The sequence below is a fragment of the Panthera onca genome, chromosome D3 (genome assembly GCF_046562875.1).
Source record: "Panthera onca isolate mPanOnc1 chromosome D3, mPanOnc1 haplotype 2, whole genome shotgun sequence".
In the NCBI taxonomy this organism is placed as follows: Eukaryota; Metazoa; Chordata; class Mammalia; order Carnivora; family Felidae; genus Panthera; species Panthera onca.
This window is the reverse complement of record NC_138350.1, coordinates 45899194-45915687: the sequence shown is the minus strand read 5'-3', so window position 1 is coordinate 45915687 and position 16494 is coordinate 45899194. Positions and strand designations below refer to the sequence as shown.

At 42.1% G+C, this 16494-nt stretch overlaps 1 protein-coding gene across 7 annotated transcripts in view; it reads left to right on the top strand.

Moving 5' to 3' along the window:
• The window catches only part of OSBPL1A (oxysterol binding protein like 1A), a 265761-nt gene extending 249625 nt beyond the window's left edge, over positions 1-16136 (top strand). For all 7 annotated transcript variants that reach the window (XM_078435369.2, XM_078435368.2, XM_078435370.2 and 4 more), the window contains 7 exons: positions 4931-5038; positions 5932-6021; positions 6258-6384; positions 8930-9046; positions 9641-9764; positions 11312-11402; positions 14956-16136. In XM_078435369.2, coding sequence (XP_078291495.1) covers positions 4931-5038; positions 5932-6021; positions 6258-6384; positions 8930-9046; positions 9641-9764; positions 11312-11402; positions 14956-15058 — 760 coding nt within the window. In that variant the 3' untranslated portion in view covers positions 15059-16136. The remainder of the gene's footprint in view (positions 1-4930; positions 5039-5931; positions 6022-6257; positions 6385-8929; positions 9047-9640; positions 9765-11311; positions 11403-14955) is intronic.
• The last annotated feature ends 358 nt before the right edge of the window (positions 16137-16494 follow it).

Sequence of the window (16494 nt, the reverse complement as noted above, 5' to 3'; positions counted from 1 at the left end):
TGCTGACTTCACAGAGTCTGCTTGGGATTCTCTCTGCCTCTCCCCAGAAAATGCTTGCATTCTCCCTTCCCCTCCTTCCCTCCCTCCCTCCATCTCTCTCTCTCAAAAATAATAAATAAACGTTAAAAAAAAAAAAAGCTCATACATACAGAAAGCAAATTGGTGGCTACCAATGGTACAAAGTAGGAGATGAAAGAAATGGGTGAACTGTTTTTGTTTTTCACTTAAATAAATTGAATAAATTTTTAAAAGAAAAAAGTTAGATTTAAATTCAAAGGTGGTTCCTCTTTTAGTTAAAATGGAATGAGCACCCTATAGTCTATCTTTTCTACTGATTTTAACTGGTCAGAAGACATAAAGCAACTATCTGAGGACTCTGAAGAGTAAAGAATCACAGACTGGGGAGAGAAATACGAACCTGAAGACTAATATGGCAGGTTCCTGGTTTTATTCACTCTACCCAACCACTGTCGCCTGGCTTATAGTCAGAGCAGCTCAGACCTTAGAACCAGACAGTGGAGGCAGACAAACAGTTTCAGAAGAAGCCATCTGTTTCTGGTTAGAACAGCTAAAAAGAGGCCTTTGCAGGATGTAGAAAGGAGGGAAAATCCTTTTTAGTTTTCTCTCCCAGCCTTGCCCCAGAGCAAGCTCCAGGTCCCACAGCTACATTCCTGGAGTGGCAGCAGCAGCCACAGAAGTACCTAAATCTCGGGAAAGGTCCTCCTTGGCCAGAGGAACTGGATAAAGGCCAAAGAGAGCGAGGAGAATCCCTGTTACTTTTTCTCTTTTCTCTTTGCCCCAGAGGAAGACTCACTTGTGGGGAATGCAAGACAGAGCAGGAACACTTTAAAACCCCAGCTTTCTAGGCAAAGGCCAGAGGAAAGACTCCTCTGGTATCTACAAGTATGGAGGGAGGAGGGAGATCAAGAAAGGGATCCCATTAAGCAGTGTATGAGTTCCAGGCTCATCCTTAACACTTATGCGTTGCAGTGACCCGAAGTGGCACACCAAAGGCCTTTAGATCTGAACTGCTGTGTGGGATCAGTGCCCAGGTCCCCAACTGGCTATTGAGGGGAAATAATAGATCTGAATAGCACTACAAAGGCTACAAAATTAAACTGACACCACAATCAAAGGCAACAGAAACTGGGTTGGGACTTGTGACCTGAAATTATGTTAACAGTACAAACAAAAACAGTATTCTCCGGAACATTTTAAGGGGGCCCAGAATCTCCTATTATTAAAATGTCTAGAATACAATTCCAAAATCATTCGACCTACAAGGAAACAGGAAAATCTCAGTAACTCATGATGGAAAAGACAAACAATAGGCTCTAGCCCCAAGATGAGTCAGGTATTGAAATTCGTATCAAATACTTCAGAGCAGCTTTCATAACTGTGCCCCATGAGATAAACATGAACATGCTTAAAATGAATAGGAAGACATTTTAGCCAAGAAATAGAAGTATGTCTGGAAATTTTAATACTGAAAGTTATAGTGACAAGTACAAAAACTGAGATAGGCTGAATGGAATGAAGCTGATAAAGTATGTCCAGGGTCTGTATGAACACTACACAGTATTGATGAAAACAAAGGATATTTGGATAACGGAAGACAGACTGTTTCAGTATATTTGGAAGCCTTGATATAGTTAAGATGTCCATTCTCCCCTAATTGACCAATTAACAATATTAACAATCCAAATAATAAGTCCCAGGATGATTTTTTTGGTATACAGAAGTTGATTCCAAAATTTGTATGGAAAGGCAAATAAAAAAAGAATAGTCAAAACAATTTTGAAAAGGAAGAGCAGAATCGATGGCCTCCTATTTCCCAATTTTAAGACTTAACTCTAAAAATCAAGAGATCAAGAAACTGTGGTATTGGCAAGAGGGTAGAGATGTACATCATTGGAACAGGTCAGTTGAGAAATTGACTTATAGAAGTATGGTCAGTTGATTTGTAACTAAGGTGCAAACACAGTTCAGTGAAGGGTAGTCCTTTCTACAAATAGTGTAGAAACAATTTGACATGCGTATTTAAAAAATGAATCTCGGGGCGCCTGGGTGGCTCAGTCGGTTGAGCGTCCGACTTCTGCTCAGGTCATGATCTCGCGGTCTGTGAGTTCGAGCCCCACGTCCGGCTCTGTGCTGACAGCTCAGAGCTTGGAGCCTGCTTCAGATTCTGTGTTTCCCTCTCTCTGCCCCTCCCCCACTCATGCTCTGTCTCTGTCAAAAATAAACCTTTAAAAAAAAATGAATCTCAATTCCTATCTCCCACCTTATCCAAAAATGAACTCAAAATCATAGATTAAAATGTACAACTGTAAAGCTTTTGGAAGAAAACAGAAAATCTTTATGGCTTTGGATTAGGCACTGACCTCTTACAGATACATACCAAAGCACAATCTAGAAAAGGCAAAATTGATAAATTAGATTTTTATCAAAATGAAAAGCTTTTGCTTTGTGAAAGACACACTTCATAAAATGAAGAAGAGAAGCTGTACGTGGGTAAACATTTGCAAATCATATACCAACAAAGGACCTGTATCCAGGATATATAAAGAATTCTCAAAATTCAGCACTAAGACAATAGATAGAGCAACTCCGTAAGAAATTGGGCAAACAACATGAACAGATACCTCACCAAAAGATATACATAAGTGGCAAACACATGAGAAGATCTCAATTTGCCTTAGTCATTAGAGAAATACAAAGTTATAATCACAGCGAGATACCACTATACATCTATTAGAATGGCTAAAATAAAATTTTTTTAAACAGATAATACCAGCTCCTAACAAGGATTTAGTATAACGAAGTATTGTTGGTGGGAATATAAAGTGGTAGTCACCCTGGAGAGCAGTGTGGCAGTTTCTTATAAAGTTAACGATAGGTTTACCGTACAACTCAGCAGTCCCCTCCTATGTATTTATCTAGAGGATGAAAATTTATGTTGTCACAAAAGCCTGCACACAAATGTTTATAACAACAGTATTAATAACCATGAAAAACTGAACGTTCCTCAAAAAATTAAAAATACAACTACCATACGATCCAGTAATTGCACCACTGGATATTTACCAGAATACAAACACACGAATTGAAAGGGGTATATGTACCCCGTGTTTATTGTAGCATTCTGCACAATAGCCAGATTATGGAAGCAGCTCAAGTGTCCATCAGACGAATAGATGAAGAGATGTGTCCAAATTAATGTTATGCAGCCATAAAAAAGAATGAAATTTTGCCAATTGCAACGACATGGATGCATCTGGAGAGTATAATACTAAGCAAAATAAGCCAGTCAGAGGAAGACAGCTACCATATTATTTCACTCATATATGGAATTTAAAAAACAAAGGAAGAAAAGAAACCAAGCAATCAGACTCTTAACCATAGAGTACAAACTGATGGTTACCAGAGGGGTGGGGGGGTGGGAGCATGGGGGAAACAGGGGAAGGGGATTAAGAGTACACTTATGATGAGCACTGAGGAATATATGGAAGTGTTGAATCACTATACTGTACACCTGAAACCAATATAACACTGCATGTTAACCACACTGGAATTAAACTTTTTAAAATAAATTTAAAAAAATAACAATAATAATTGCTCAAAACTAAAAGCAACCCAAAGTCTTTCAGTGAGTGAGTGGTTAAATGTGGCACATCCATACAGTGGAATATTACTCAGAAATAACAGATTATTGATACATGGGATTTCAAATGCATCACAACAAATGAATCCCAAGAAGTTGCATAATATATCATGTCCTGTATATGGCATTTGGGGAAAGACAGTGGAGAACAGATGCACTGTATAAGGATGAGGGATGAATTAAGGATTCAGGAATTAGGTAGAAGGGAGACCTTGACTATACCAGGGGCATGAGTGAATTTGGGAGGCTGTGACTGATCTATGTTCCGATTGTGGTGGTTACAAAGGTCTATCCATGCATTAAAACTCCAAGAATAATATGCCAGCAAAAGTGAATTTTGCTATTTGTAAATGAAAAATACATGTAAAAAACACAAATGTATGAAGACGTGAAACAAATGTTTTCAAAAGGAAAGGATGTGTAAATTGGTGCTTATTGACCTAAATTTTTCTCTTTGGTGAGCTGGAAGGTACTCTTCTGGTTAGTCGTAAATAGACATTCATTTTTATTTTCCAACTCCAATTTTTTTTTTTTTTAATGTTCTCACCAAACTTTTGAATGCCTAAGATGAGGACAGGCATACATAGGAGGTATTGAAGGCCTGATTCCAGACTACTGCAGTAAAGCAAGTCGGATGAATTTTCTGGTTTCCCAGTGCATTTGGAACTTATGTGAGGTCTATATTATAGTCTTATTAAGTGCACAATAGCATTATATCTAAAAAAAAAAAAAATCCAAATACATCTTATATCTTACTGCTAAAAATGCTAGCTGTTTGAGCTTTCAGTGAGTCATAATCACAGATCACCATAACATATATAGCAATAAATGAAAAACTTTGAAATACCATAAGAATTGCCAAAATGTGACCCAGAGACATGAAGTGAGCAAATGCTATTGTAAAAATTATGCCAATAGACTTGCTCAATGCCTGGTGCCACAAACCTTCAATTTGAAGGAAAAAAAAAAAAGCCACAGTATCTGCCAAGTACAGTAAAACAAGATACACTGGTATATACATAGTTTATTTGGAGTTCGGTGAAAGTTTAGGTTTTTCTCTTAAGCTTCTATATCCTTTTAAGAAACAACAAGAGTAGTTAGACAATAACCCATTTTATTGTGAGTTTACATCAATAGAGGTTTCAAAGTCTTAGAGCTTAGTTATCTCCAGCTGTCTGATTTGTTATCCTGAGTCACACTTTTGAGACTTTTTAAACAAAGTAACACTTCTCATTTATTTTTCTGGGCTTTGGGTTTTTTGTTTTTTAGACACAGTGAAGCATACACATGGACAAATCCTACCTGCTGCGTCCATAACATCATCGTGGGTAAACTCTGGATTGAGCAGTACGGCAATGTGGAAATCACAAACCACAAGTAAGACGCTTTAGAGGCCTTATGTATCCGTTCAGCTGTCATCACCCCGTTCCGGTGGGGGTCTTTGTTTTTTTCAAAAGCTCTAGTAGAGCCTGATGATAATTTAAGAACCAGGCAGTTCGACCCTTGGGTAAATAGAAGCCCATCCATTTAATGAATGCAAGTTTCTGACCAGGGACGACTGGGCGAACTCTGAGCTTTTACAGATGAAATTGTAATTTCATCCTCAGTTCATTTTGCTTATAGTGCTTAGTTTGTATTATTTGCAGAGGAGGTGGGGTGGGGGGAACAGGAAAGTTAAAAAGAGCTGGGTTCAAAGCCTACTTTGTGACCTTGGGCAACTATCTTACTCAGCTCAGACTGCTCTAACAGACTGCCACGCAAACCAGCTGGCTTAAACAGTAGAAATTTATTTCTCGCAGTTCTGGAGGCTAAGAAGTCCAAGATCAGGATGCTGACAGCTTTGATGTCTGGTGCAGGCTTTCTCCCTGGTTCGCAGGGGCCATCTCCTCGCATCCTGACGTAGTGGACACAGCTCATGTCTCGTGTCTTTTAAAAGGGCACTAATTTCATTCGTGAGGACTCCACCCTCGTGACTGAATTACCTCCAGAGACCGTCACTTTGGGAGTTAGGGCTTTGACATGTGAATTTGGGGAGACACAGACATTGACTCCATAGCAGCACATCTCTTGTTCTTTATGAACCCTGCTCACCTTTCTTAATGGTGGGTCCAGTACTAATTGAGGATTAGTCGTAACAACCACTGTGTGGAGCCTGACATGTGTTAGAAAATCAGTAAACAGCAACTGCTTTAGAAAGGTCACCTTCCTCATTATTCTCTACTGCTGCTTCTGTGGTGAATGGTCATCTGAGCTTAATATCTTCTTCACAGGACTGGGGACAAATGTGTGTTGAATTTTAAGCCATGCGGCCTTTTTGGTAAGGAATTACATAAAGTCGAAGGCTACATTCAAGATAAAAGGTAAAGTGTCCATTTTAGGTGTTGGGTAGTATAGGTGTCATTTGCTAACTAAAATGTCAGTATTAAAATCTGCCATAACCTAGGAAACAAACATTTCAGTGAGTTGAAAATTTTTTCTTCTACAAGGAAAGGTCTGTTTCTTTAAAGAATCTGATTCATAATCATTTTCATGGTAAGATTCAGTTACAGCAAAACACGGCTTTAATTGTTGGCTGAATATCAATGTCTCTCGACAGCAAGAAGAGGCTCTGTGCCCTCTATGGGAAGTGGACCGAGTGCTTGTACAGTGTGGACCCCGCCACTTTTGATGCTTACAAAAAAAACGACAAGAAAAATACTGAAGAGAAGAAAAACAGCAAACAGGTGAACATGCTGTAAGGTGGTACCGGAGGAATCCCTGGGCTTTTGAATTTGTACTAATCGTTCTGGAGGCGGCCCGTTATTGGGTCACAGTGTGATCTTTTTTTTTCTGGTTGCTAACGCGTGTGATTTTTCTCCTCGGATCTTCTTTGTTTAATTGAGGTAGATTTGACAGACATCCTTGAATCTTTTGAATGAACAGATAACCTGCCCCAGTAGCAACTGTGCGGCATAAGCTTCATGGAGTACGGCCGCGTGCCACTCTTGTGGCTGTGTAAGGTTATGCGTGAGGCGTTGATTACTCGAATTCACATAGCTTTGGAAAGTGGGAGTTCATCTTGGGACGGATGTTCCTTTCCTTCTTTCTGTTTATGTGCATTAGAAGTTGAGATCAGGGGCGCCTGGGTGGCTCAGTCGGTCAAGCGTCGACTCTTGGTTTCGGCTCAGGTCATGAGCTCACAGTCTGTGTTCGAGCCCCGCGTTGGGCTCCTTGCCCCTCTGTTGCTTGAGTGCGCTTGCTCTCTTACTCTCTCAAAAAATATAAAAATTTTTTCTAAAAAGGAAGTTGAGATCATTTGAATGTTTAAAATTTCCTCCAAAATTATTTCCTACATTTTCCTGCCTGTTAGCAGTTTTGTTGCTCTCGCTCTTGCGTGGGCGCGCTCTCTGTCTCTCTGTCTCTGTCTCTCTCTCTCTCTCTCTCTCTCTCTCTCTCTCTCTCTCTCTCGTGTCTAAACCACTGAAGTTAAGACCAGTGCAGTTAAGGGAGTCATTCCCCACTCACCTTTCTTCCTCATGAGACTGTTCATTTCCCACATGGAGGGCACACAGCTGCTTGTCCCGGGGCCCAAGGAGGCTCTCGTGTTCGGCGCGCTCCTGTTCCTTTCCTTCAGTCAGAGGAGCAGAGGGCTAAAGAAAGAGTGCACGTGTTCCGACAGGAGATATTTGAGGACTGGTTGCTTTCCGGGAGCTGGCGGGGTAGTTAAGAGCACAAGCTCTGGGTAGAAACCCTCCCCAACACCGAGGAGTGGGTAGAGTCAGGTTTCGTGCCTTCTCCCTGGCCTTCATGTGTGAAACGGGGATACTACTGGTACCTGCTTTGTCAGGTGAGTTGACGACTGCTGGAAAGGGCTCGGAGTAATACCTGCTCATAGTCAAGACCACTAAATACCAAGGTCCCTCTGCTCAGAGCACGTGGGCGTGCCAGGGGCCGAGCACCAGCAAGCAGGCAGGCTCCCTGGCTCCCCTCGCGGGAACCTCGTGCTTGTGAAAGTTAAGAAGCCCCAATCCTCCTCAAAAATAGGTGTAGTTTTTAGTGAGTTTCTTTGTAATTAAGTTAACCATGGTCCTGAGGCAGAAGGAGTTTTATTAAAATGTCCCGGCATGCCGCTCTGCTGTGGCTTTGACTCTTCTCTTTTTATCTCCCTGCATCTCCGGGCACTGTTCTGCTCTTCTCCTCACACCCCACGTCTGTCCCGCCTGCCTTTCCTTCCTTCTGGGAGATGTGCTGATGCTTCTCCACAGCTGTTACAGGACCGAGGGGGCCAGAGAAGGAAATGCTCCAGGACACCGGGAGCCCTGGCGGTCACTCGGGCCAGTACGAGGCCACTTGACAAAGACACGCACTTGCCAACGTACGTGGCATCCACCCTCCTTTACGGAGTTGGGGCAGAGGACCACGGACATTGGCAGCATCCCAGAAGATGTCCCTCATGTCCCGTGAATCCTGCCAGTCTTTGTAGATCAGTGCTCTTGGAGAGCGAGATTATTCTCACCCACTAGTGCCTTGTCCACTTCCCCTTCCTGTGTGCACGGAGCTGCTGCAGGCCCATGTACCTGAGCGCATTCAGGTGCCAGGGCAAGTTTGTCGTCATCGGTGCTGTCGCCTCCCTGCTGCTGTTTTGTAAGCCGTATGTTGGCTGAAGTATCTCGGTGACTGTGTGACACTGGGGGTATTACCTAACCTTCCAAAGGCGTGAAGTCCGTGTACCTACAGAACTGCGGAGCTCCTGTGTCCTTATAGGTTTATTACGGAAGGATCAGCACCTCGAGAGCTTCTGGCACGGTCTGCCCGTGCGGGATAGCCAGAGGAATCATTCGTTTCGTTTCCTCATTAGCCTAACATCCGTTTAAATTCTCTTTTTATTGAATGCTTTTAGGATCCCTACTGGTTTTGTGTCTTTGATCCATTTTAGTTATTCTCATAATGCTCCAGTAAATATTCCAGCAAGTTACTTTTCTTTAAAAAAAAAAAAAATTAAAAAAGCTTTAGGAAGAATAAGACACTATAGTAAAGAGTGCTGATGAGAGTAGTGCTACCTTAGCGCACATAACACTAGCTGGCACAGCACACACAAAGCTCAGGGCCTCCTAGCCCCTGGTCAGCAAGTGTTTGTGGACTCCCTGCACCGCTGGAGAGAGTCCCGGCTCCCCTGTCCCCCCACCCCCCCGCACCGCTCTGTCTATGCGGAAAACCGTGGTTATTTTACAATTTGTAAGTGTACTGTTGTAAAACGTTTTAATTTTGTCCATCGGTTGGCTCTTCTAGATGAGCACTTCTGAGGAGTCGGACGAGATGCCAATGCCAGATTCTGAAAGTGTGTTTGTGATCCCTGGAAGTGTTCTCCTGTGGCGAATAGCCCCACGGCCTCCAAACTCTGCCCAGGTGAGACGGGGCTGCTTCGGTGCCGAGAGCGTGCCTTCCAGGCACGTGCAGGGCCAGCCCAGCCAGACCACAGAAGGGTGCGGCCTGTCGCCCCAGTGCTCCTCAGCCGTCCCTCTGCTGGCTTCTGTCTGCCAGTTTCCCTTGTCACCTGAGACTGCGTTCATGCCGTCGGTCCCTTCTGGGGTATGGCTGGGAAGATGTCGGGGTGGAACTCTTAGGGGCTTCTTTAATGATAACTCAGGAGTAAGACTGGCTCTCATCAAATACAGGCTGGTACAAATACTTCAGTAGTAAGCCCCCAGATCCAGCGAGTTATGATTTTAATGAAGTAAAAAGGACATCAATGTGGCTTATAGTTCAAGTTGACGGTGATGGAGGATATTCATCGTGTGCAGCCTGCGTGGGGATCTCTCTGGGACAGACACCCCAGGTGGGGCAGAGTTGAGTGAAAATGCTGAAGACAAATGGTCAAGAAGGCGGGCCATCATTACCGCAGACTCAGGGAGTCATTGTCAAGTCATTGTGTCTTCAGGGGCTTTCGGGTTGCAGTACGCCTTGCTACATGTTAATTTGAACATTTTTGCTGCTTTTCAGATGTATAACTTTACTAGCTTTGCAATGGTTTTGAATGAAGTAGACAAGGAAATGGAGAGCGTGATTCCTAAGACAGACTGCAGGTTACGGCCTGACATCAGAGCCATGGAGAATGGAGAAATAGGTAACGAGTGTCTGGTGGTGAAATGGTGTAGATAGATGTGGGGGAGGGGGTCGTGTGATCAGTAGCATCATTGTGATGGTACGAGCATTTTTAGTCTGAATTCAATATAAATTCAGTAGCTTTCATTTAAAATTTGGAAATCTGAGGTAGACTTTAGTAGCTTAGATTCATTATTTCAGTGATCCTCCCTGACGGTTTAATATTCTACATATGGCCAGAGGCATGTCTTAAATGTCAGAGGGGAATTTGAGAAAATAATAGCATCGTTATCAACTTTAAACTATATTCTAATTATTTCACTGTATGTTTAAGAACCCAAATAATACCTCGTGAGCCTCAAAGAAGAGTGTGGCCTCAGTTAATTACAACATTTTTACCTGATGTTAAATCTGTTCTAAATCAGTGGTTCTCAAAAGGGAAGCACCCCCCCCCCCCCCCCGCCCTGAGGACGTGTGGCAGTGTCCGGAGAGTTTGTCACGTCTGGGGAACTGCTGCTGGCCATCTAGTGGCTAGAAGCTGGGGGTGCTGCCAGAGGTCCTGCAGCTCGCAGGACGCCCCACAAGCACCCCGGCAGTGTGATGATGTGTCGGGGACACTAGGGTCCAAAAGCCCTGTTCTAACCACATGCCCTAATGCTGTCCTTGAATGATCAGTGAGACAGGATTTTTGAAAATTGTTTGAATTTCTTATGAATAGAATCTGAAGCTCTGTGAGGTATCACCAAGGATTAAGAAAATTTCACATTGATTCAGTTTTTCCACCCAATTTTCCATTGAAGCTTTTGAACATAATTATTTTGGCCTTAAGAATAAGCAGGTTCTTGGGGCGCCTGGGTGGCTCAGTCGGTTGGGCGTCTGACTTCGGCTCAGGTCATGATCTCACGGTCCATGGTTTGAGCCCCGCGTCGGGCTCTGTGCTGACAGCTCAGAGCCTGGAGCCTATTTCAGATTCTGTGCCTCCCTCTTTCTCTGACCCTCCCCTGTTCATGCTCTCTCTCTTTCTGTCTCAAAAATAAATAAATGTTAAAAAAAAATTTTTTTAAAAAGAATAAGCAGGTTCTTTTTTTTTTTTTTTTTTTTTTTTTTAATGTTTACTTATATTTGAGAGAGAGACAGAGTGCGAGCAAGGGAAGGAGAGAGAGAGAGGGAGACACAGAATCCAAAGCAGGCTCCAGGCTCTGACCTGTCAGCACAGAGCCTGACGTGGGGCTTGAACTCACAGATGGTGAGATCATGGCCTGAGCCGAAGTCGGACACTCAACCGACTGAGCCACCTGGATGCCCCAAGATTAGTAGGTTCTTTTGGTAAATGCAGAAGCTGTTCAGGACTAGACTGTAGAAAGAGATGACTGGGCCTTGAGTGACCCCTCTGCCTCTCACTACCTTGGGTGTGTGTGAAAATTTTAACGTAATGTTTGTTTTCTAATAAGACAGAGATCGTGTGAATACATGTAGATGGTGCTCGTCCAAAACGTCACTGTGCTTAGTACTGTGCCCGGCAGGCTCTACCTGGAGAATAACGGTTTTCCATTAATGTTCATACCTTAGATCAAGCTAGTGAAGAAAAAAAACGACTTGAGGAAAAACAAAGAGCAGCCCGCAAAAACAGGTCCAAGTCGGAGGAGGACTGGAAGACAAGGTGCGTGTGGGGCACCCCAGGCTGTTGTGGGGGGCGGGGCACTCAGATGCAGATCTGCTAAGCCAGGCCTGACACAAGCCCTGCCAGTGTTCCCAGGTGTGAGAGAAAAGCGGCAAGACTTGCATGTGTGACACAGGAAAGGGACTATCTGGAAATTAAGGTTACAATATTGCCACACAATTAACTGGAGGTGAGTCGTTTAAGCCAACCGTCTGCCTTCCTTGTCTGGCCACGTCCTGCCCTTTTCGTTATTGTAAGAGGGAAGGTAAAATCTGGAATTAACAGATTTTGGCATGAAAGTAGGTTTGGAGCTATTTTCTTATAGTACACGTGAGTGAACGTACAGGGCCGTTTGCTTATATGTTTATCATGTGTCCAAGATATTTAGACAGTGCCTTTATTCTTCCAAACACAAGGGATTAGACATGTACCAGAAATACAATATGTATAAAGTAACCTTGGATACCATTCAGAAATAGAAAGTGGCCATAAAATTTCTAAGTTTTGAACTTTTTTTTTAAAGAGGAGTTTTCAGAGTCCCTGTATTGAGTAATAGAATCACTTGGAAACAGGAATAGAATAAAAACATTTTCTACGTTTGTATCACATGATAGAAACCATTGTCCCATAACTCAAAGTTATTAAATGAGTTGCAGAGCCAATATGGGTGTACTTTTGCAAGCATTTCAGTAGACATTGGTAGCCCTTTTGCATCTGAGAAATAGATAATTATTAGAACTAGAAATGACCTTAGATTTCATCCAGTCTAAGTGTTTTTTGGACGTGGTTAGCATAAAAAGCTTTTTTGCCAATGAATGTATAAAGAATCTCCAAATACAGGATGTGTGGAACCAGAGCTGCGGTGGTCGGGTGAGGAGTAGGGGCAGGACCTTGGCCACCCCTCACCTTCTTCCACCCTGTACGTTCCCCAGCTCCCTAAAACTCCGTGGAATACAGTTTGGAAAGTGGCCCAGAAATCCCTTTGTTGTTCAGAGGAAAACAAATGCTGGTGTATTTCATTTAGGGGACTTGCTCATGGCACACTGCTAGTGAGCCGCAGGCCTGTGATTAGAACCCTCCACCTTCATTAATCCTTAAGGAAAAGCTACATTGCTTTCCTGTGATCCCTTTTGAAAAGACTTGACTCATTTTATCATAATTTCTAGTCTCTTTTTGCAGAAAACCCCACTTTTGTACTATATTTCTCATTATTAACTCCTTTATTTTTCTGGTCGTGTTTTCAGGTGTACAATGTAAGCGAAAAGTCCACTAAGAATTTTTACTGTCAAAGTCATAGCATTCAGAAAGTAATGAGCTTTAAATAGCTCTGTAGTTGCCTGAAAATAAAACGAGGGGCCGCGTTTGTGGGCTACAATTTGACGCCTCTCTACCACACTGTCTCTTAGCATCAGTAGTACTTATATGAATGTACCTCTTTAAAATGATCCTATCGACCCTTTGTCCAAAGAATATGTGCTTTGAGCTCTTTTTTAGTGGAGGTGGGAAGAGTGCACACTCACGGACTTGACTCTTCTCAGGATTGACGATGTGTGTTGGAAAGGCGTGGTTCAGTTTGACTAGGGTAGGATGGGGCAGGACAGTTTATAAAGGAACATTCTCTGCTGGGTTAGAGCTAACTAGCCTTCAGAGTTATCAAACCCGGAAACTTATTAAAATCCGTCTCAAATTCCTCCGCGCTAAAAGCTGGCATTCCTGCTAATACTGGTTTCACTCGAAGAGACGATAGGCTCCCAAATTTTTGGCTGTCAGCTATGGCCCCTGCTTTTGAAAAGGCCTGCTTGTAATCCTGACCTATTTTCCTAGAGGAAATCAGTGTGGTACAGGGAGGAGGTAGAGGGACCGGTGAGAGAGGATTTTTAAGAGGAGGGAGGCGGGCGATGTGATGAGGCCAAAAAAATTGATGAGGCTGTCTCCCTGATCATCTGAGCATCATGCAGAATTCACATTTTATAGAATGCTGCGTTCCTGATTCAGACCTGCAGACGCCGTAGACTCCAAAATACTAAAAGCACAGAAATCTTACCTTCCTCTTCCATGTGACCTGTGCCTAAAATGTGTGAGTTTAGGACAAATTAACTGGACTTTGTGGTCTCTGTGTGTGAGCGGAGGTTTCCAGACACGAGTGCTCAAAATTAGAGCTAGCGGTTGAGGGGGAGACTCTAATCCCATGCATCAGACCGTCGACTCTGAGGTGTGCTCATCTCCAGTGTGGCGTTCGGACCCTGTCCAAGAGCAGGCGGGCTCTAAGGGGGGCTTGCAGTCCTGGTCTTCAGAGAACTTGGCTTACCCCATGGCACCATGGCCTGAGGCTTGGATTATTTTTTAAATTATTTTTTACTTGATTTGGATTTTCCTGCTTTTCTGAAGTGCTTGACTTTGCTAAGCCTAACTGCAAAAGTGCTTTTACTGCTTGGACTTTTGAGACCAAAAGGTGTGTAACTATATACTTCATACTGTTAGAATTTTGTGACTTTGATCAAATAACAGGTTTTTAAGTTATATTTCCAGTCTGCTTAACTTAACCAAATCTGATCTATCTTGATCATTTAAAGTAGACTCAAATTTTCTAAGTAGGAAAAAGTCCCAAAAACTGAATAGAGAATTTAGATATTAATATTCTAGAAAATGTGGTCTAATGCACATTTACTTTGTGGTCCTCCAAGGAATCTGCCTAATCTGAAGCAGTCTTTTCTCTTAGAGCATTTTGTGCTACTGTAGGGATAATAGGGACATTTGAGACTTACCCAACACATGTAACTTCATTTTGTTAAAAAAAATTTTTTTAATGTGACACAAATTTGTGAACCTTTTGAGCAAGTAATTTTGCATTTCCATCACCTGAAGAACACTGGGGCTATCGGAAACAGTGATGTGATGTTTTTTAAAGGGTAAGAAAATGATTAGGGCACCTCTGTGCAGAACTAGAAAAGACAGATACGGATGTTAACCGCTAGATGCAACCTAAGAATTCATATTAGCCTGGAGAAAATGGAGACCTAGGAAGGTGAGGACTAGTCTCAGCGGATTAGGTGTGGCACAGTAGATTGGAAAGATCATGGTCTTTAAAATCAGACGTCTCTGACATTCCACTTCTGCTTTGAGTTTACGGGGCATCAACTCTGAAGCCAGTAGCTTACCTGTTATTCTGGTATGTTGTCAAAGTTCATAAAAGTTCGTTTCCTTGTCCTAATTCCTTAAACCTTAAAAAAAAAAAAAAAAAAAAAAGCCTCCTGGTGGAAGATAATGTGGCTAGAGAGTGAACAATTAGACAAATAGTATTGTTCTTATCCCATCAGACAGAAGATCCTACTTCTGTTGAGTACTCTTGCTGAATGCTGTGAAAAAACTCACGAACCTTTTGTGTGGTATCATCCTATCTTTTGGACTCCTACTCTCTATAGTATATAGGCGGTCTCCAAAAACAATAGGACTTCTTTAAAAGTCTCTTTGGAAATCCGTAACTCAGGGCGAAGTGGCAGGTACCCTGTGATTTCAGCTTCCCCCATCAATCTTGTGCTTTCTTTTTAAACAGGTGGTTCCATCAAGGTCCTAATCCCTACAATGGAGCACAGGACTGGCTTTACTCGGGCAGCTACTGGGACAGAAACTACTTCAATTTGCCTGACATTTATTAAAATGCACACAAGTCAGGGTGTTTGGCTAATCTATAAATAAGTCTTAAACCTATGTTTTTAAATTTTTTCCTTGGTTTCTACTCATCTTTTAAAAAAAGAAAAAACCTGCTCTGAGATAACTTGCATTTCACTCAACAAAAGTAGGGCAGGAGGTGATATTGGTGAGGAAAGTCAGGAAAAATGGGTAATTTTGCTATCCAAACTTACTTCTTTGGAACACTGTTTTAGAGAGGTAAGAGAAACTGTGTGGAGAAAATGCTTTTTATGGTTGCTGTTGCCATATCTACTGAAAGTTTATACCCAACTGTAACTTTAGCTTTATGGAATTATATAGTAGTCCCAAATCAAGTTATTTTGAATATTTTTATGCTGTCATGCTTGAATGTTTTAGATGTGACTTTGAAATGTTTAGAACTCTTCTATACAATGTTAATGTGCTCAAATGTAGAGAAGGTTATGTCATTGTGTAAAGACTACGTTAAAAAGATGGCTTTTCTTCGTACTAATCCTCTCAATTTTACCTCTTCCCACTTCCAAAAAGAAAAACTTGTTCCTGATTTGAAAATTCTAAAAAATTAAACTGGAAAAGGTATTTTAGTGCTCTGAATTTACTTTTACAATTTTCTGTAATCATGGTCCTTAGAATTAAAAGGTGTTTGAATTGAAAATTCGTATAAAATCTAGTTCACAAAAATGCCCTAGAAATAGATTCTAATCACCATCATTACATAATGACAAACCTTTATAAATGCTTCAACTTTTGTGGCAAAGGCCACCTGAGACGTGAAGTTGCACTCATGTATTATAAGTACCAAACTACACAATAGGGGGTCTTGTGCATTGCAAGTACGTAAGGCCCCCGTGTACTTAAAATCTGTATGGAGACCTATACAGTAGCTTTGCCCCTTTCATTGGGGTACATTAATCTAATGGTATTTATCCACCCAACCCCGGACTGAGATCTTGCTCCAAGGGGCTTTAGGTAGCTGCCAGTAAATTATTTTAATTGCTGTCTTGAAGTTAACAAGTGTTACAATGAAATAATCTACCTGATGCTAAATAAAGGCTTTAGAATGTTCCCCAAAAGTGTGGTTTCTTAAACTTTCAAATATACTGATGTTGGCAATTGGTAGGATCCTAAATTATCGAGTGCCCGTGCACAGAGCTAACCAGCACAGGCTCAGGAGGCAGTCAGCACTGGGGAGTGTTATCTGGGTAAATACAGTATTACACTGAAGTGCCCCCTGTATTCCCCTGGTGTGCACACCAAACATGGACTTCCCAAGTGGGAATGCCCACCTAGGAAATGTGTGAGGAGAGGTGTTAATAGAGTGGGAGTTTTTTCTTCTACGGTGTATATACAGAGTTGGAAAAGGCTCTGCAAGTCTGCAAAGATTTATGGCCTTCTGTAATCGGTTGTCCTGAATTACAAAATG